Source organism: Pseudophryne corroboree, chromosome 2, assembly GCF_028390025.1.
Source record: "Pseudophryne corroboree isolate aPseCor3 chromosome 2, aPseCor3.hap2, whole genome shotgun sequence".
Classification (NCBI taxonomy): Eukaryota; Metazoa; Chordata; class Amphibia; order Anura; family Myobatrachidae; genus Pseudophryne; species Pseudophryne corroboree.
Genome location: NC_086445.1, coordinates 148,426,983 through 148,447,646, shown reverse-complemented (window position 1 = coordinate 148,447,646; position 20,664 = coordinate 148,426,983). Strand labels below are relative to the sequence as shown.

The following is a 20,664-nucleotide window of genomic DNA, read 5'->3' as shown; positions in this document are numbered from 1 at the left end:
CCTGTAAAAACGCTTTCCCATCATCCCTTGTCTTCTCATTAATGAAAAGCTACAGAGGTTCTTGTACATCACCACCTAATTCTGAGGTTCAGGTAACACAAGCATTTGGCTCTATTTAAAAAAAAAAAAAAATATAAGGAAAAAAAGCTGCATGCTGGAACTATTGCAGTAGCGGATCACGGCAAAAAGAAATTATGGCCCAAATGTAGTAAGCCTTAACAAGAGATACAGAGGAGATAGATAGAGTGATGAATGACCAGCCAATCACAGCCTGTAACATGGCAGTTAGGAAGCTGATTGGCTGGCACTTTATCACTCTTTATCCGTCTCCATTTTATGTCTTGTTAAGGCTTAATATATTTGGGCCTATGTTCCGGAGCAACTTATGAGAAACCTCTTGCTGGTACCGTGACTCCGTGTAAGAAGGTCTCCAGGCAGGACTCTGCAGTAAAGTTACAGTGGTTGCAATACAAAAGACGGGAGGAGCATGGAGGCTGCCAGGGAAGAATCATATCCCTTTCCAGCAATGCTCAAATCATAGGGGTAGAACGGCTAAAGTCAAAATTGGTAAAATGGTCCAGACCACAGTCCCCACTGAGGATAATGGGGACGGAGGTCTGTAGCGTTGTCTGACACAGACGATAAGTCTGACTTTTATTACATTACAGTGATACTAAAAGACACTAAAACAGACCACTATGGAGTCAGATCATTGTCATTCTGGACTGCTATTTAAAGCTAAGCTACAACCTGCCTGTCTCCTATGAACCTGCACTATGCGTAAGTGAATAGTTATTCAAGTATCTGAGATACTACAAACATCCTTCTCCTCCCACCACTGGACACAATGCATATCCTGTACAGCACAAAGGCTTCCTGCAGAATCTATGGAAATGATAAAGAGTGTGATGGAAAGAGTTTTATTAATATTAATTAGGCAGATAAAACCCAGGGATTACAGCTCACAGCATACAGTCACATCCGGGATAAGCTCAGACATGAGCTTAGTGTCAGTACGTTTGGATCCCTGTAATAAATACTTACATCGTTCGTGTTGACATGCCAGGCCATGTCCCCATAAGATACGAGCTGTCCATTTACATAGCAGCGGATTTCACTGTTTCTCCAGCGGTTATAGATGTGTACTATGCTGATCATGTACCACTGGGAAGAAATGTATTACGCATGTTAGTAGAGATTACAGCAAGGCAGTAACAGGTGTGTCATCATATAGCTACTATAGGGGCAATATATTGTTCCTGCATTCCCAGCCACTCAGACTTATAGGGGGAGATTCAAATGTTTGAAAAGTCAGTTGGGTGTCTGCTTTTTCCTATCTAATAGACAGGAGAAAACAGACACCCAACATACTTTTCAAACATTTAAATTTCTCCCATAATATTTATTATCTTGCACCACAGAATAAGGTTTATTGCTCACTTTGAGGATCTGCAGTCATTTTATATAAGATAATGCCCCAAACAACACAAGAGTAAAACGTATGCGGACATAACCATCTCTAGTACAGAGTAGAAGACATAAGTACTGATCACTGACACAGCCATTAAATGCAGCCGTCACCTACGCACAGCAGAAAGAGAAATGTTCTTGAATAAAGCAATCACTAGGAACCTGCACCAAGGTGACGCCACTGGGTCCCACTGCCCCTCACCAACTGCATTCTAAAAGCAGCAGTTCCAACTGGGTATCCATTTGGATGGTCGACCATGTTATGGTCAACAGTCATTAGGTCGACCACTATTGGTCGACATTGACGACACATGAAAATGGTCGACACGTGGAAAGGTCAACATGAGTTTAAAAAAAAAAAAAAAATCTTTTGGGGAACTTTTCCATACTTTACGATCCACGTGGACTACGATTGGGAACGGTAACCTGTGACGAGAGCAGCGGTAGCGGAGCGAGGCACCTTGCCCGAAGCATGGCAAGCGAAGCAAGCCATGTGAGGGGACGCGGTGCACTAATTGGGGTTCCCCGTCACTTTACGCAGAAATCGACACCAAAAAAGTAAAAAAAAAAACCCGCATGTCGACCTTTTCATGTGTTGACCTTTCATGTGTCGACCATTTGTCCATATCGACCATGCCAATGACGACCAATAGTGGTCGACCTAATGACTGTCGACCATAACATGGTCGACCATTCATACCGGAACCTTCCAACTGGACCACAATTACATTCATGCTGAGTGCGGAGAGTGTGCTTTTAAATGTGGCACTGTTGAAGCCTTTTTATTTGTTCACACTGGACCAAGCTGCTAAATACAGAATGTTGCATTAGAAATACAGGACTAAACCCTGTTATAATTCTGGTGCAAAATGAACGACATTAAAAAAAAAAACACCCGAGTTCTCATCATCCCATAAACAACCTCGCTCAGTAGCATGCCAATGCATTTACTCAGCACATGGCAAGGAGCACTCTTATCTCACCCAACGCCTACTATCGGCCAACAAACACAACTTTTCCTTTACACGCTACATTTCAGAAGACAACTACAGTAGTCCCCACTGTGCAAATGCATGCACACAAACTTCCCAAAGAGGATTACTCGCTGTGACCCAAACATTTATACGTTTTTATTCATTACTCCCACTATGCACAGCCAACTAACACTTCTCATGTACTATGTATAATGCATTCACACCTCAATACTGTGCTGAGATTTCATTTACTACACTTTATGCCAAAGTAGCACATTGTGTAGCAGGGGTGTGGCACATTGTGTCGACCTGAAAAGGGTCGACGGTGTCTAGGTCAACCCAAAAGGTCAACATACACAAGTTCAACATGGGAAAAGGAAGAGGAAAAGGACAACATGAGTTATTTTATTTTTGTTGATGTCGATTTTTTTCTGTAAAATGACCGGGAACGCCAATTAGTGCTTCGTGTCCACCTGCATGGCTCACTGCGCTCAGCACAGGTTACTATTCCCAATCGTAGTCCACGTGGATGGTAAAGTATGAAAATGTTGAAAGAAAAAAAATTCACATTGACCTAATGCAGGTCAACTTATTGACTGCCGAATTGTCATCCGGATCCTGTGTAGCAGCACTGTTTCTGGGGGGGGGGAGGAGAGACATCAATGCTGAATACGCTTTACATTTATTTTAACTCTATTGGATTATCATAATTTTGTAGGAAATAGTTTAGGGTCCTTTGATAGAAGAAAAAATACAAACCACATAAAACATTGATGTAATTAAATACAAAGATTACATTGTGTAACCTTAAAATCAGCTCTTTCAATTTAGTACACTTTGGGTATTATGTAGACTTGTTCTTCAATTTGAAATGACAATACTATCTCCTTTAGCCATTTTAGGGTCTGTTAGCATTTAATCCAATCTGTTGTATGCATTGTGATTTTAGCCACCGCAAGAAGGTGCAATTACTGCATTGTCAATCATGGCTTCAATTCAAAAAGGAAACGGTTACGGAGGTTCAAACATTCATTATAACCAATCTGGAGCTGAAACTATAAAATGCAATTGATACAGTTCAAGTCTTTCAGACACACTGCTTAGTAATTTATTTTGTACCATGACTTTGTGATGCATGCCGCATAATGGCTTCAATCATATGATGTTATCCAGAGACGTAATTAAATATTTCCATTGGAATTAGCCTAGACTAATAAAGTTCAAGTTCATGCTTAGTTCACAGTGAAAATAAGAATTTACTTACCGATAATTCTATTTCTCGGAGTCCGTAGTGGATGCTGGGGTTCCTGAAAGGACCATGGGGAATAGCGGCTCCGCAGGAGACAGGGCACAAAAAGTAAAGCTTTAGGATCAGGTGGTGTGCACTGGCTCCTCCCCCTATGACCCTCCTCCAAGCCTCAGTTAGGATACTGTGCCCGGACGAGCGTACACAATAAGGAAGGATTTATGAATCCCGGGTAAGACTCATACCAGCCACACCAATCACACTGTAAAACCTGTGATCTGAACCCAGTTAACAGTATGATAACAGCGGAGCCTCTGAAAGATGGCTCACAACAATAATAACCCGATTTTTGTAACTATGTACAAGTATTGCAGATAATCCGCACTTGGGATGGGCGCCCAGCATCCACTACGGACTCCGAGAAATAGAATTATCGGTAAGTAAATTCTTATTTTCTCTATCGTCCTAGTGGATGCTGGGGTTCCTGAAAGGACCATGGGGATTATACCAAAGCTCCCAAACGGGCGGGAGAGTGCGGATGACTCTGCAGCACCGAATGAGAGAACTCCAGGTCCTCCTTAGCCAGGTTATCAAATTTGTAGGATTTTACAAACGTGTTTGCCCCTGACTAAATAGCCGCTCGGCAAAGTTATAAAGCCGAGACCCCTCGGGCAGCCGCCCAAGATGAGCCCACCTTCCTTGTGGAATGGGCATTTACATATTTTGGCTGTGGCAGGCCTGCCACAGAATGTGCAAGCTGAATTGTATTACACATCCAACTAGCAAAAGTCTGCTTAGAAGCAAGAGCACCCAGTTTGTTGGGTGCATACAGGATAACAGCAAGTCAGTTTTCCTGACTCCAGCCGTCCTGGAACCTATATTTTCAGGGCCCTGACCACATCTAGCAACTTGGAGTCCTCCAAGTCCCTAGTAGGCGCAAGACACCACAATAAGCTGGTTCAGGTGAAACACTGACACCACCTTAGGGAGAGAACTGGGGACGAGTCCGCAGCTCTGCCCAGTCCGAATGGACAAACAGAATTGGGCTTTTTTGAGAAAAAAACCACCAATTTGACACTCGCCTGGTCCAGGCCAGGTCCAAGAGCATGTTCACTTTTCATGTGAGATGCTTCAAATCCACAGATTTGACTGGTTTTAAACCAATGTGTTTTGAGGAATCCCAGAACTACGTTGAGATCCCACAGTGCCACTGGAGGCACAAAAGGGGGTTGTATATGCAATACTCCCTTGACAAACTTCTGGACTTCAGGAACTGAAGCCAATTCTTTCTGGAAGAAAAATCGACAGGGCCGAAATTTGAACCTTAATGGACCCCAATTTGAGGCCCATAGACACTCCTGTTTGCAGGAAATGCAGGAATCGACCGAGTTGAAATTTCTTCGTGGGGCCTTCCTGGCCTCACACCACGCAACATATTTTCGCCACATGTGGTGATAATGTTGTGCGGTCACCTCCTTTCTGGCTTTGACCAGGGTAGGAATGACCTCTTCCTGAATGCCTTTTCCCTTAGGATCCGGCGTTCCACCGCCATGCCGTCAAACGCAGCTGCGGTAAGTCTTGGAACAGACATGGTACTTGCTGAAACAAGTCCCTTCTTAGCGGCAGAGGCCATAAGTCCTCTGTGAGCATCTCTTGAAGTTCCGGGTACCAAGTCCTTCTTGGCCAATCCGGAGCCATGAGTATAGTTCTTACTCCTCTACGTCTTATAATTCTCAGTACCTTAGGTATGAAAAGCAGAGGATGGAACACATACACCGACTGGTACACCCACGGTGTTACCAGAACGTCCACAGCTATTGCCTGAGGGTCTCTTAACCTGGCGCAATACCTGTCCCGTTTTTTGTTCAGACGGGACGCCATCATGTCCACCTTTGGTAATTCCCAACGGTTTACAATCATGTGGAAAACTTCCCCATGAAGTTCCCACTCTGCCGGGTGGAGGTCGTGCCTACTGAGGAAGTCTGCTTCCCAGTTTCCATTCCCGGAATGAAACACTGCTGACAGTGCTATCACATGATTTTCCGCCCAGCGAAAAGTCCTTGCAGTTTTTGCCACTGCCCTCCTGCTTCTTGTGCCGCCCTGTCTATTTACGTGGGCGACTGCCGTGATGTTTTATCCCACTGGATCAATACCGGCTGACCTTGAAGCAGAGGTCTTGCTAAGCTTAGAGCATTATAAATTTACCCTTAGCTATATTTATGTGGAGAAAAGTCTCCAGACTTGATCACACTCCCTGGAAATTTTTTCCTTGTGTGACTGCTCCCCAGCCTCTCGGGCTGGCCTCCGTGGTCACCAACATCCAAAACTGAATGCCGAATCTGCGGCCCTCTAGAAGATGAGCACTCTGTAACCACCACAGAAGAGACACCCTTGTCCTTGGATATAGGGTTATCCGCTGATGCATCTGAAGATGCGATCCGGACCATTTGTCCAGCAGATCCCACTGAAAAGTTCTTGCATGAAATCTGCCGACTGGAATTGCTTCGAAGGAAGTCACCATTTTTTTTACCATGGCCCTTGTGCAATGATGCACTGATTTTAGGAGGTTCCTGACTAGCTCGGATAACTCCCTGGCTTTCTCTTCCGGGAGAAACACCTTTTTCTGGACTGTGTCCAGAATCATCCCTAAGCACAGGAGACTTGTTGTCGGGATCAGCTGCGATTTTGGAATATTTAGAATCCACCCCTGCTGTTGTAACAGTATCCGAGATAGTGCTACTCCGACCTCCAACTGTTCCCTGGACTTTGCCCTTATCAGGAGATCGTCCAAGTAAGGGATAATTAAGACGCCTTTTCTTCGAAGAAGAACCATCATTTCGGCCATTACCTTGGTAAAGACCCGGGGTGCCGTGGACAATCCAAACGGCAGCGTCTGAAACTGATAGTGACAGTTCTGTACCACGAACCTGAGGTACCCTTAGTGATAAGGGCAAATTTGGGACATGGAGGTAAGCATCCCTGATGTCTCGGGACACCATATAGTCCCCTTCTTCCCGGTTCGTTATCACTGCTCTGAGTGACTCCATCTTGATTTGAACCTTTGTAAGTGTTCACATTTTTTTAGATTTAGAATAGGTCTCACCTAGCCTTCTGGCTTCAGTACCACAATATAGTGTGGAATAATACCCTTTTTCTTGTTGTAGGAGGGGTAATTTAATTATCACCTGCTGGGAATACAGCTCGTGAATTGTTTCCCATACTGCCTCCTTGTCGGAGGGAGACCTTGGTAAAGCAGACTTCAGGAGCCTGCGCAGGGGAAACGTCTCGACATTCCAATCTGTACCCCTGGGATACTACTTGTAGGATCCAGGGGTCCTGTACGGTCTCAGCGTCATGCTGAGAGCTTGTCAGAAGCGGTGGAACGCTTCTGTTCCTGGGAATGGGCTGCCTGCTGCAGTCTTCTTCCCTTTCCTCTATCCCTGGGCAGATATGACTCTTATAGGGACGAAAGGACTGAAGCTGAAAAGACGGTGTCTTTTTCTGCAGAGATGTGACTTAGGGTAAAAAACGGTGGATTTTCCAGCAGTTGCCGTGGCCACCAGGTCCGATGGACCGACCCCAAATAACTCCTCTTCCTTTATACGGCAATACACCTTTGTGCCGTTTGGAATCTGCATCACCTGACCACTGTCGTGTCCATAAACATCTTCTGGCAGATATGGACATCGCACTTACTCTTGATGCCAGAGTGCAAATATCCCTCTGTGCATCTCGCATATATAGAAATGCATCCTTTAAATGCTCTATAGTCAATAAAATACTGTCCCTGTCAAGGGTATCAATATTTTTAGTCAGGGAATCCGACCAAGCCACCCCAGCTCTGCACATCCAGGCTGAGGCGATCGCTGGTCGCAGTATAACACCAGTATGTGTGTATATACTTTTTATGATATTTTCCAGCCTCCTGTCAGCTGGCTCCTTGAGGACGGCCCTATCTATAGACGGTACCGCCACTTGTTCTGATAAGCGTGTGAGCGCCTTATCCACCCTAAGGGGTGTTTCCCAACGCGCCCTAACTTCTGGCGGGAAAGGGTATACCGCCCATATTTTCTATCGGGGGGAACCCACGCATCATCACACACTTCATTTAATTTATCTGATTCAGGAAAAACTACGGTAGTTTTTTCACATCCCACATAATACCCTCTTTTGTGGTACTTGTAGTATCAGAAATATGTAACACCTCCTTCATTGCCCTTAACGTGTGGCCCTAATAAGGAATACGTTTGTTTATTCACCGTCGACACTGGATTCAGTGTCCCTGTCTGTGTCTGTGTCGACCGACTAAAGTAAACGGGCGTTTTAAAACCCCTGACGGTGTTTTTGAGACGTCTGGACCGGTACTAATTGTTTGTCGGCCGTCTCATGTCGTCAACCGACCTTGCTGCGTGTTGACATTATCACGTAATTCCCTAAATAAGCCATCCATTCCGGTGTCGACTCCCTAGAGAGTGACATCACCATTACAGGCAATTGCTCCGCCTCCTCACCAACATCGTCCTCATACATGTCGACACACACGTACCGACACACAGCACACACACAGGGAATGCTCTGATAGAGGACAGGACCTACTAGCCCTTTGGAGAGACAGAGGGAGAGTTTGCCAGCACACACCAAAAACGCTATAATTATATAGGGACAACCTTATATAAGTGTTTTCCCTTATAGCATCTTTTTTATATATTTCTAACGCCAAATTAGTGCCCCCCCTCTCTGTTTTAACCCTGTTTCTGTAGTGCAGTGCAGGGGAGAGCCTGGGAGCCTTCCCTCCAGCCTTTCTGTGAGGGAAAATGGCGCTGTGTGCTGAGGAGTTAGGCCCCGCCCCTTTTTCGGCGGCCTCGTCTCCCGCTCTTAACGGATTCTGGCAGGGGTTAAATATCTCCATATAGCCCCCGGAGGCTATATGTGAGGTATTTTTAGCCAAAAATAGGTTTTCATTGCCTCCCAGGGCGCCCCCCTTCCAGCGCCCTGCACCCTCAGTGACTGCCGTGTGAAGTGTGCTGAGAGGAAATGGCGCACAGCTGCAGTGCTGTGCGCTACCTTAAGAAGACTGAGGAGTCTTCATGCCGCCGATTCTGGACCTTCTTCTTGTTTCAGCATCTGCAAGGGGGCCGGCGGCGAGGCTCCGGTGACCATCCAGGCTGTACCTGTGATCGTCCCTCTGGAGCTAATGTCCAGTAGCCAAAGAAGCCAATCCATCCTGCACGCAGGTGAGTTCACTTCTTCTCCCCTAAGTCCCTCGTTGCAGTGATCCTGTTGCCAGCAGGACTCACTGTAAAATAAAAAACCTAAGCTAAACTTTTCTAAGCAGCTCTTTAGGAGAGCCACCTAGATTGCACCCTTCTCGGCCGGGCACAAAAATCTAACTGAGGCTTGGAGGAGGGTCATAGGGGGAGGAGCCAGTGCACACCACCTGATCCTAAAGCTTTACTTTTTGTGCCCTGTCTCCTGCGGAGCCGCTATTCCCCATGGTCCTTTCAGGAACCCCAGCATCCACTAGGACGATAGAGAAATTATGTGATAGCAGACTGTGGTATACCACAGCAGATGAGAAACTGAAATTGGGCTAGGCTACATCTTATTAAAATGTCCCTCAAAAATAAGACGCACATGTTACTTCAGGATACAGTGCAATAACAGATTTAAAAAATAAATAAATTGACCAAGGGCAATCAGGCAGATGGTAAAGGCAAGGCAATAGGAAAATGAGCAAAGAGCTGGTAAGGGAGCAAGCAATTAAAGGAGAGGGTAAGTGAAGGGAGATTGCGAGGGCAAACCAATAGGGAGGTGGGCCAGCCAAAAGGGAGGTGAGCCAGTGAGGGACAGCCAAAATGGAATTGGGCCACGAAAGGACCAGCCGAAAAGGAGGTGGACCCCGCGAGGGCCAGCAGAAAGGGAATTGGGCTAGTGAGGGCAAGCCAAAATGGAAGTGGGCCAGTAAAAAGGGAGGTGGGCTAGCAAGGGCCAGTCAAAAAGGAGGTATGAGAGAGCAGTGGGGGAAGAGAGGGATACACAAATTTCTGTGTGGTTCTAATAGTTACAATTATTGCAGCTATTTTGACACGTCAATGCTTTTATTTCCCTACTCACCTTGCGCGGCTGGAAGTCGTACTTCACACAGTGCTGGAAACCTTTTCCTTTAGATTTCAGGGAAGTGACTATCAAACAGTTACCCACAAAGTGTGCAGAATAACCAACACCTTTACTGGTGCGGAAACTAAGGAGAGAAAGAAACAGTTCAATGATCTGAATGAATTATTTGAACATTTTACAGGCGCTTGCCTACAGACAGACAGCAAATATACACAAGGCATGACAAAAGTCTTGGCGATTGTTTTGGTATGTGTAAATGACAAGGATTTAGATTATGTGCTTTACAGGTTACTCTGAAAATTCAGGCAAAATTTACAAATAAAGTAGGATTAAATACTACCCATATCATGTCTATACTATCCAAATACCTGCTGTATGAAACTAAAACATTTATACATACAATAAGGTTTCACTTTTAATGTCCTACTTATATACAACCTCAAGTAAAGATTGCTTGGACCAGTGGTGCCCATACACTTATGAGATAATCGGTGCTATCCTTCGATTTCGACCACATCTGTGAGAGAAATCGAAGGATTGTATGCACATTTTAGGTACCTTGAGACGCGATGCGTGGGCACGCCGGTCGAATATCGCGTCTCAAGATATTATGTGCTGCACTTAATATTTCTCGCATCGCAGTGCGATCGCATGTGGTTTTAAACCCACATGAGATATATCGCACTGCGATGTGCGATGGGCACCCACCTGGAGCGGCCGTGCCCATAACGTGATTACCATGCGATCTATCGCATGATCGCATGGTACTGAACTGCCGGTGCGATGCCCCGCGATGTCGCGTCGCGGGGCATCGCACAAGTGTATGGCCAGCATAACACTGAGCCATAAGATATATCACTCACTGGGCAAGTGGAGAAGTTGCCCATAGCAACAAGCTTCTAGCTATCATTTATTTAGGACATTCTATAAAATAACTAGAAATCAACTGTCTTCTTTAGAAGTTTTGCTACATCTCCCAGACTGCCCCCTAGGGTGAATACTGAACAAGGTACAAGCAAAAAGCAGTTGGTGCAACTATAGAAACCAGATGTTTGTGTTAATTACTGTAAGCTATGTAAGACTCTGATTGATTGCTATTGTACATACTTCCATAGTGACTAGGGCAAAGCAGACAGGGTAACAGTAACAGAAGGGGGGGGGGGGGGGGGGGTGTAGAAATAAACGTGGGGAGAGGCACGTTCCGAGCGTGTTTAGCTAGCAGTCCAGGGATAAAGCAGAAGCTGGAGGTGACATCATGGCAGAGGGAGAAGAGAATCTAGAACAGGGGTTCTCAACAACGATCCTCTCTGCCCACTAACAGTCCAGGCTCAACGGCTAGCCATACTTGAACACAGGTGAGTTAATCAGTACATTAGTTTTATTGATTTAGTAATTTGTGCTTAAGCATGGATATCCCTAAACCCTGGAATGTTAGGCTATAATTCAATTCCAGGCGAAGGGTGCAAATTACCATTGCCGCTGCGTTTAAATGCCAGCAACAGCAGTCCATCTTGCACCCTTTGCCCGGCCGGCCAAATGCCACATTCACATAAAAGTGCTTACTACCCTATGAAGCAGTATGAAGCAGCAAACACATTTATGCGAGATCAGGCTTCCATATAGCGTGGCTATTGCTGCGCTGATTTGGCTGGAAGAATGGACTCGCCGACAACTGAATTTCCCCCCTTGGTGTGTCTTGAGGACTACAGTTGGAATTCAGTGATCTAGGTGGTACAAGAGTCTAAGTGAGAGTGAAAGGCAGGAGGTTCCTTAAATTGGAGCTAGCTATACCTAGTAGAGGTGAATTAAGCCACTTTGTCTTGGAAAGATAACATTAATGGCCCCTACACATTAGCCGAGGTGTCCGAACGAGATTGTTCATATCGGCCAGTGTGTAGGGGCCTTTAGTCATCCAAAAATCTATCCCACCGAACCAATTTGCAATGGAAAAGGGATTAACAGATTTCCAATGCAATTATATAACTGCCTGCGTACTTTAAATGCCTTAGCAATGTTTTTTTTTTTTTTCAGGGTTAAGAAGCCTTTTATTGGTTATGCTAAAAAAAAGTTTTACATCTATAGGGCCGCTATATGCTCTAATAGTATATGTGGGCTTTGTTTTTTGTTTTTATAATATTTTATTGAAGACCTGCACATGTACTGTATGTACAAACAATGTCAAAAAAATGGACATAGGAAGACAATTAGAATAAAACCAATAAAATACCAAGCTTCCCAACAGAAGTATCGACTGTAACAAAAGTCACACAAAGAACACACAGTATATCAAAATATGATCACATAAATGTAAATTTAGCACATCTACGATCAAGTCTGAATTACCCCCATGGTGTAGTTAAGGGGGGTACACATGGAGAGATCCGTGTTTAAAATCTAAGCAATCTGACGTGTGTATGCCCCCCAGCGATAGTGATGCGCGGGGCCGGGGCTAGATTGAGCCTGCATGCAGGCTCAATCTAGCGGGTCACTCACTTCACCGTTGTGTGAAGTGAGCGGCCCCCCGTCCGTCCCCTCCTCGCTCAGCACATTGCGCTGTGCTGAGCGGGGGGAGAGATGTGTGCTGAGCGGTCTGTGTTAAGACCCCCTTAAATCTTAAAACAAGACAAAGCCTGGAACCCATCAAATTCCTTGATCAGGTTTGGGAAGGAGATCACAGAGTTAGTGACAAATTATCAGCAAATAATGCCAGGTTATACTACAGTAATGCAACTAAAGCCAGAGTTACTACATATGGCCCTAGCCAACCACTCCATGCACAGAACACTAGCAGTGAGGGCGGGTAACCCTGCCTGGCATCGTTCGTAATAAAAAAAAAAATGAGTCAAACAGGGGCAGCGTGTTTCCAGTTAACTGTGACACCGTTATGTCTTCTTATTATATGAAATAGAATTCAAAGAGCAAACAACAAAACAACCACGACAATAGCATACTAATATAATTTCCAAATAATTACTTTTTTTTTCCATCACAAAGTAATCCCACTCACCTGAGTAGCCTCAGTAGGTTCTAGTAGATGGATAGGTTTGCAGTGCGCAGGCGGCTAAGGGGAGACACCTTATTCTACAAACAATGTGCAGCTATTTCTATACCATAGGCAGGGATTATAATATTGTGCTATGTTAATTTCCAATTTGCAGGGCATTGCAGTGCAGTGGTTTCACGGCCTCAGACATGCTTACAAGCCGTATTAGTAGCTGCAGGCAGTTTAGTGATACATCAGCTGTAATACATTCTGGATTATGACAAAGTAATGCAATGTGGAATGTACAGTAAATGTAAATGTGTGAAAAACATCACATCATTATGGGCTTATAAAGGTCACAGGAGAAATAGACCAAACACCACCATTGCAGACTGTAATAAAGCAATTTCTCCATCACGGTGTCTTGTAAAAATGGGGTTATTGTGAAAACAATACAATACGGATATATCCCTGGATGGCTTTCTAGATAGGGATACAGCCACTGCCCTTGGATAATGGAGATTAGGAACAGGGTAAAATGACCAAAGACCCACAGTTTGGAGAAGATGACTTCAATGAAGGGCTACAATTAATATGAAACTACAAAGTCATGATTTACTTTCCCACTCGCGTCAAAAATCAAACTGTATATACATAAGTCTTCCAAACAAATTATGAGCGTATTAAAAACTGTAATATAAACATTACTCACCAATAGAGGTAAGGTTTATCCTTGTCAACATTTATATTGTTTAATGGATCCATACGAAACCACGTGTTCAGAGTGAAACCATTTTGATAAGGCCACTTGGCAATAGGAGGCAGTGCAATAGCCTAGATAGTTGCGGAGAGGAACAGGAGATGGTTTAGATACAGGAAAAGCTATTTCTTATTACATTTATTGTAAACTAGCACCTCTGGTTCTCCAGCTTGTGATAAATAATAGCCTCTAGAAAGCCTGATCCTATCAGATGGCGTTCACCAGCAGACCCACAGGGGGATTACACCCCGGGCCTCCCATAAAGATTATGGGCACCCTGACCAATTCTGATCCTGTGTACAGCTCTTTGAAAGGTGACCTTACAGATTATTAAAGTAAAATACCAATTATATTATGTTTTGGCGTATATAAAGTAAACAAATGCAATAGAATATATTTTAAACTTCAGCTGTAACCTTTCTCTGAGTATTGCCAGAGGACACATCTGTATAAAATGAAGACCACTTCACACCAGGCAAATTTCATGTTTTCAAGGAATATATATGTATTACCGGCAGACGGGACGCCGACTGTCAGTATACCGACAGCAGCCTGCAGTCTGTCAGAATCCTGGCAGCAAGTCCGCCTGCCGCAGGTTATATTCCCACTCAGTTGGTGGTGTGGACCCACCAACCGAGTGGGAATAACCCGGCGGTGAGCGAGATTCCAGCTGTCGGTATATCACCAGCTGTCAGGATTCCGGCGTCGGTTTCCTCAACGCCGGGATCTCGACAACCGGTATTTTGACTGCAATTCCGTCACTAACACACTATGTTTAAAATTAAACGTCGGATACATTCAGCTTAACAGTAAAATCACGGAAATCTAATTTATATATTCCAGGTATCAGCTTCCCTTAATTATGTTATCTCTGGAATATAAATAACAGTGTTCTGCATGATTGTATTGAACACTTACTGCCGCACTCCGTCCTGGGAAATTGAAGAACGTGTCAGGCCCGTGTCTCTGTGGCATCTGATTGAGGACTGATAACAATTTAACCGCATGCCTCGGCTGCCAACACAGAAAGAGTTGCAAATGATAAGTAAAACCACTCTGCGGCAGATGCCCATAAACAGCAATACATTACTGCATACTTAATGTGAAATCAGCTATCTGAGGCCATTTTAAAGAGACGATCAATCAACATGAGGAACACGTTTAATTCAGAATGCCTCAGGAGACAGATGATGGTAACCCAGAGCTCTAATGGACTGACATAGATTGCTGGTCTCTGACCGCAGCTTACCCAGATCCCATTCTCTCCCCGCAGCATGCTGAACAGAAGCTTCAGCTCCTTGACTGTGATGCTGTAGCTGGCAAGCACTCCCAACATGTCAACCAGAAGATCTGAAAGAGAGATAAAAATAAGATTTTACTTACCGATAAATCTATTTCTCGTAGTCCGTAGTGGATGCTGGGGACTCCGTAAGGACCATGGGGATATAGCGGCTCCGCAGGAGACAGGGCACAATAATAAAAGCTTTAGGATCAGGTGGTGTGCACTGGCTCCTCCCCCTATGACCCTCCTCCAAGCCTCAGTTAGGATACTGTGCCCGGACGAGCGTGCATAATAAGGAAGGATATTGAATCCCGGGTAAGACTCATACCAGCCACACCAATTACACCGTACAACCTGTGATCTGAACCCAGTTAACAGTATGATAACAACGAAGGAGCCTCTGACAAGATGGCTCACAACAAGAATAACCCGATTTTTGTAACAATAACTATGTACAAGTATTGCAGACAATCCGCACTTGGGATGGGCGCCCAGCATCCACTACGGACTACGAGAAATAGATTTATCGGTAAGTAAAATCTTATTTTCTCTGACGTCCTAGTGGATGCTGGGGACTCCGTAAGGACCATGGGGATTATACCAAAGCTCCCAAACGGGCGGGAGAGTGCGGATGACCCTGCAGCACCGAATGAGAGACTCCATGTCCTCCTCAGCCAGGGTATCAAATTTGTAGAATTTAGCAAACGTGTTTGCCCCTGACCAAGTAACTGCTCGGCAAAGTTGTAAAGCCGAGACCCCTCGGGCAGTCGCCCAAGATGAGCCCCCTTCCTTTTGGAATGGGCTTTTATAGATTTTGGCTGTGGCAGGCCTGCCACAGAATGTGTAAACTGAATTGTATTACAAATCCAGCGAGCAATCGTCTGCTTAGAAGCAGGAGCACCCATCTTGTTGGGTGCATACAGGCTAAACAGCGAGTCAGATTTTCTGACTCCAGCCGTCCTGGAAACATATTTTTCAGGGCCCTGACAACGTCAAGTAACTTGGAGTCCTCCAAGTCCCTAGTACCCGCAGGTACCACAATAGGTTGGTTCATGTGAAAAACAGAAAACACCTTAAGGAGAAATTGAGGACGAGTCCTCAATTCTGCCCTGTCAGAATGAAAAATTAAGTAAGGGCTTTATATATGATAAAGCCGCCAATTCTGACCCACGCCTGGCTGAAGCCAGGGCTAATAGCATCGTCACCTTCCATGTGAGATATTTTAAGTCCACAGTGGTGAGTGGTTCAAACCAATGTGACTTTAGGAAACTCAAAACAACATTGAGATCCCAAGGTGCCACTGGGGCACAAAATGAGGCTGTATATGCAGTACCCCTTTTACAAACATCTGAACGTCAGGCACTAAAGCCAGTTCTTTCTGGAAGAAATTCGACAGGGCCGAAATTTGAACCTTAATGGACCCTAATTTTAGGCCCATAGACAGTCCTGTTTTCAGGAAATGTAGGAAACGACCCAGTTGGAATTCCTCTGTAGGGGCCTTCTTGGCCTCACACCACGCAACATATCTTCACCAAATGCGGTGAAAATGTTTTGCGGTTACATCCTTCCTGTCTTCGACCAGGGTAGGGATGACTTCATCTGGAATGCCCTTTCAGGATCCGGCGTTCAACCGCCATGCCGTCAAACGCGGCCGCGGTAAGTCTTGGAACAGACAAGGCCCCTGCTGGAGCAGGTCCTTTCTTAAAGGTAGAGGCCACGGGTCTTCCGTGAACATCTCTTGAAGTTTCGGGTACCAAGTCCTTCTTGGCCAATCCGGAACCACGAGTATCGTTCTTACTCATCTCCCTCTTATGATTCTCAGTACTTTTGGTATGAGAGGCATAGGAGGGAACACATACTCTGACTGGTACACCCACAGTGTTACCAGAGCGTCCACCGCGATTGCCTGAGGGTCCCTTGACCTGGCGCAATATCTGTCTAGTTTTTTGTTCAGGCGGGACGCCATCATGTCCACCTTTGGTTTTTCCCAACGGTTTACAATCATGTGGAAGACTTCCCGATGAAGTCCCTACTCTCCCGGGTAGAGGTCATGCCTGCTGAGGAAGTCTGCTTCCCAGTTTTCCACTCCCGGAATGAACACTGCTGAGAGTGTTATCACATGATTTTTCGCCCAGCGAAGAATCCTTGTAGTTTCTGCCATTTCCCTCCTGCTTCTTGTGCCGCCCTGTTTACGTGGGCGACTGCCGTGATGTTGTCCCACTGGATCAATACCGGCTGACCTTGAAGCAGAGGTCTTGCTAAGCTTAGAGCATTGTAATTTGCCCTTAGCTCCAGTATATTTATGTGGAGAGAAGTCTCCAGACTTGATCACACTCTCTGGAAATTTTTTCCTTGTGTGACTGCTCCCCAGCCACTCAGGCTGGCATCCGTGGTCACCAGGACCCAGTCCTGAATGCCGAATCTGCGGCCCTTTCATAGATGAGCACTCTGCAGCCACCGCAGAAGAAACACCCTTGTCCTTGGAGACAGGGTTATCCGCTGATGCATCTGAAGATGCGATCCGGACCATTTTTCCAGCAGATCCCACGGAAAGGTTCTTGCGTAAAATCTACCGAATGGGATCGCTTTGTAAGAAACCACCATTTTTCACAGGATCCTTGTGCAATGATGCACTGATACTTTTCCTGGTTTTAGGAGGTTCCTGACTAGCTCGGATAACTCCCTGGCTTTCTTCTCCGGGAGAAAACATCCTTTTCTGGACTGTGTCCAGAATCATCCTTAGGAACAGTAGACGTGTCGTCGGAAAAAACTGCGATTTTGGAATATTTAGAATCCACTCGTGCTGTCGTAGAACTACTTAAGATAGTGCTACTCCGACCTCCAACTGTTCTCTGGACCTTGCCTTTATCAGGAAAGCGTCCATATTTCTTTTAAGAAGAATCATCATTTCAGCCATTACCTTGGTAAAGACCCGGGGTGCCGTGGACAATCCAAACGGCAGCGTCTGAACTGATAGTGACAGTTCTGTACCACGAACCTGAGGTACCCTTGGTGAGAAGGCAAATTTGGACATGTAGGTAAGCGTCCCTGATATCCAGTGACACCATATCGTCCCCTTCTTCCTGGTTCGCTATCACTACTCTGAGTGACTCCATCTTGATTTGAACGCTTGTATGTAAGTGTTCAAATATTTCAGATCTCACCGAGCCGTCTGGCTTCAGTACCACAATATAGTGTGGAATAATACCCCTTCCCTTGTTGTAGAAGGGGTACTTTGATTATCACCTGCTGGGAATACAGCCTGTGAATTGTTCCCAATACTGCCTCCCTGTCGGAGGGAGACGTTGGTAAAGCAGACTTCAGGAACTTGTGAGGGGGAGACGTCTCGAATTTCCAATGTACACCTGGGATACTACGTGTAGGATCCAGGAGTCCACTTGTGAGTGAGCCCCCTGCGTGCTGAAACTCTTGAGATGACCCCCTACCGCACCTGAGTCCGCTTGTACTGCCCCAGCGTCATGCTGCGGACTTGGCAGAAGCTGTGGAGGGCTTCTGTTCCTGGGAATGGGCTGCCTGCTGCAGTCTTCTTCCCTTTCCTCTACCCCTGGGCAGATATGACTGGCCCTTTTGCCCGCCTGCCCTTATGGGGACGAAAGGACTGAGACTGAAAAGACTGTGTCCTTTTCTGCTGAGATGTGACTTGGGGTAACAAAAGGTGGATTTTTCAGCTGTTGCCATGGCCACCAGGTCCGATGGACCGCCCCTTTATACGGCAATACTTCCATGTGCCGTCTGGAATCTGCATCACCTGACCACTGTCGTGTCTTCGTCTGGCAGATATGGACATCACATTTACTCTTGATGCCAGAATGCAAATATCCCTCTGCGCATCTCGCATATATAGAAATGCATCTATAGTCAATAAAATCTTGTCCCTGTCAAGGGTATCAATATTTTCAGTCAGGAAATCCGACCAAGCCCCCTCAGCGCTGCACATCCAGGCTGAGGCGATTGCTGGTCGTAGTATAACACCAGTATGTGTGTATATACTTTTAGGATATTTTTCAGCTTCCTATCAGCTGGCTCCTTGAGGGCTGCCGTATCTGGAGACGGTAACGCCCCTTGTTTTTATAAGCGTGTGAGCGCCTTATCCACCCTAAGGTGTGTTTCCCAACTCGCCCTAACTTCTGGCGGGAAAGGGTATACCGCCAATAATTTTCTATCGGAGGAAACCCACGTATCATCACACACTTCATTTAATTTATCTGATTCAGGAAAAACTACAAGTAGTTTATTCACACCCTACATAATACCCTTATTTGTGGTACTTGTAGTATCAGAAATATGTAACACCTCCTTCATTGCCCTTAACATGAAACGTGTGGCCCTAAAGGAAAATACGTTTGTTTATTCACCGTCGACACTGGAGTCAGTGTCCGTGTCTGTGTCTGTGTCAACCGACTGAGGTAAATGGGCGTTTTTACAAGCCCCTGACGGTGTCTGAGACGCCTGGACAGGTACTAATTTGTTTGCCGGCCGTCTCATGTCGTCAACCGACCTTGCAGCGTGTTGACATTATCACGTAATTCCTAAATAAGCCATCCATTCCAGTGTCGACTCCCTAGAGAGTGACATCACCAATACAGGCAATTTGCTCCGCCTCCTCACCAACATCGTCCTCCTACATGTCGACACACACGTACCGACACACAGCACACACACAGGGAATGCTCTGATAGAGGACAGGACCCCACTAGCCCTTTGGGGAGACAGAGGGAGAGTTTGCCAGCACACACCAAAAACGCTATAATTATACAGGGACAACCCCTTATACAAGTGTTTTCCCTTATAGCATTTTTATATATGTAATCATATCGCCAAATAAGTGCCCCCCCTCTCTGTTTTAACCCTGTTTCTGTAGTGCAGTGCAGGGGGGAGCCTGGGAGCCTTCCTCACAGCAGAGCTGAGCAGGAAAATGGCGCCGTGTGCTGAGGAGAATAGGCCCCGCCCCCTTTTCGGCGGGCTCTTCTCCCGGAGTTTGTGAGATCTGGCAGGGGTTAAATACATCCATATAGCCTCAAGGGCTATATGTGATGTATTTTAGCGATAAAAAGGTATTATACATTGCTGCCCAGGGCGCCCCCCCCAGCGCCCTGCACGCTCAGTGACAGTTGGTGACTGTTGGTGAAGTGTGCTGACAACAATGGCGCACAGCTGCAGTGCTGTGCGCTACCTTATGAAGACTGAAAGTCTTCTGCCGCCTGTTTCTGGACCTCTGGACCTCTTCAACTTCGGCATCTGCAAGGGGGGTCGGCGGCACGGCTCCGGGACGAACCCCAGGGTGAGACCTGTGTTCCGACTCCCTCTGGAGCTAATGGTGTCCAGTAGCCTAAGAAGCAAATCCATCCTGCACGCAGGTGAGTTTACTTCTCTCCCCTAAGTCCCTCGTAGCAGTGAGCCTGTTGCCAGCAGGTCTCACTGAAAGAAAAAAACCTAACTTAAACTTTTATTCTAAGCAGCTCAGGAGAGCCACCTAGATTGCACCCTTCTCGGCCGGGCACAAAAATCTAACTGAGGCTTGGAGGAGGGTCATAGGAGGAGGAGCCAGTGCACACCACCTGATCCTAAAGCTTTTATTATTGTGCCCTGTCTCCTGCGGAGCCGCTATATCCCCATGGTCCTTACGGAGTCCCCAGCATCCACTAGGACGTCAGAGAAAATAACATTAGCTCAACCTTAGCTGGCTAATGCATAACCCTGTTCCCTGCCCCAGTGGGGCGTCCTACTGGCACCTTCTGAAGTTTCAAACGTTTCACAGATCCGCTTACTTTTTTTTTTCTATTATTGTATTTCAATCCCAAATTTCACAGT

At 45.8% G+C, this 20,664-nt stretch overlaps 1 protein-coding gene across 9 annotated transcripts in view; it reads right to left on the bottom strand.

Annotated features, from left to right (window-relative positions):
• NBEA (neurobeachin) overlaps positions 1 to 20,664 on the bottom strand; it is a 1,049,301-nt gene that overhangs the window by 780,792 nt on the left and 247,845 nt on the right. For all 9 annotated transcript variants that reach the window (XM_063951811.1, XM_063951806.1, XM_063951798.1 and 6 more), the window contains exons 3-7: positions 14,800 to 14,900; positions 14,469 to 14,564; positions 13,503 to 13,624; positions 9,805 to 9,931; positions 1,045 to 1,164 (exon numbers count right to left, since the gene is read on the bottom strand). In XM_063951811.1, coding sequence (XP_063807881.1) covers positions 1,045 to 1,164; positions 9,805 to 9,931; positions 13,503 to 13,624; positions 14,469 to 14,564; positions 14,800 to 14,900 — 566 coding nt within the window. The remainder of the gene's footprint in view (positions 1 to 1,044; positions 1,165 to 9,804; positions 9,932 to 13,502; positions 13,625 to 14,468; positions 14,565 to 14,799; positions 14,901 to 20,664) is intronic.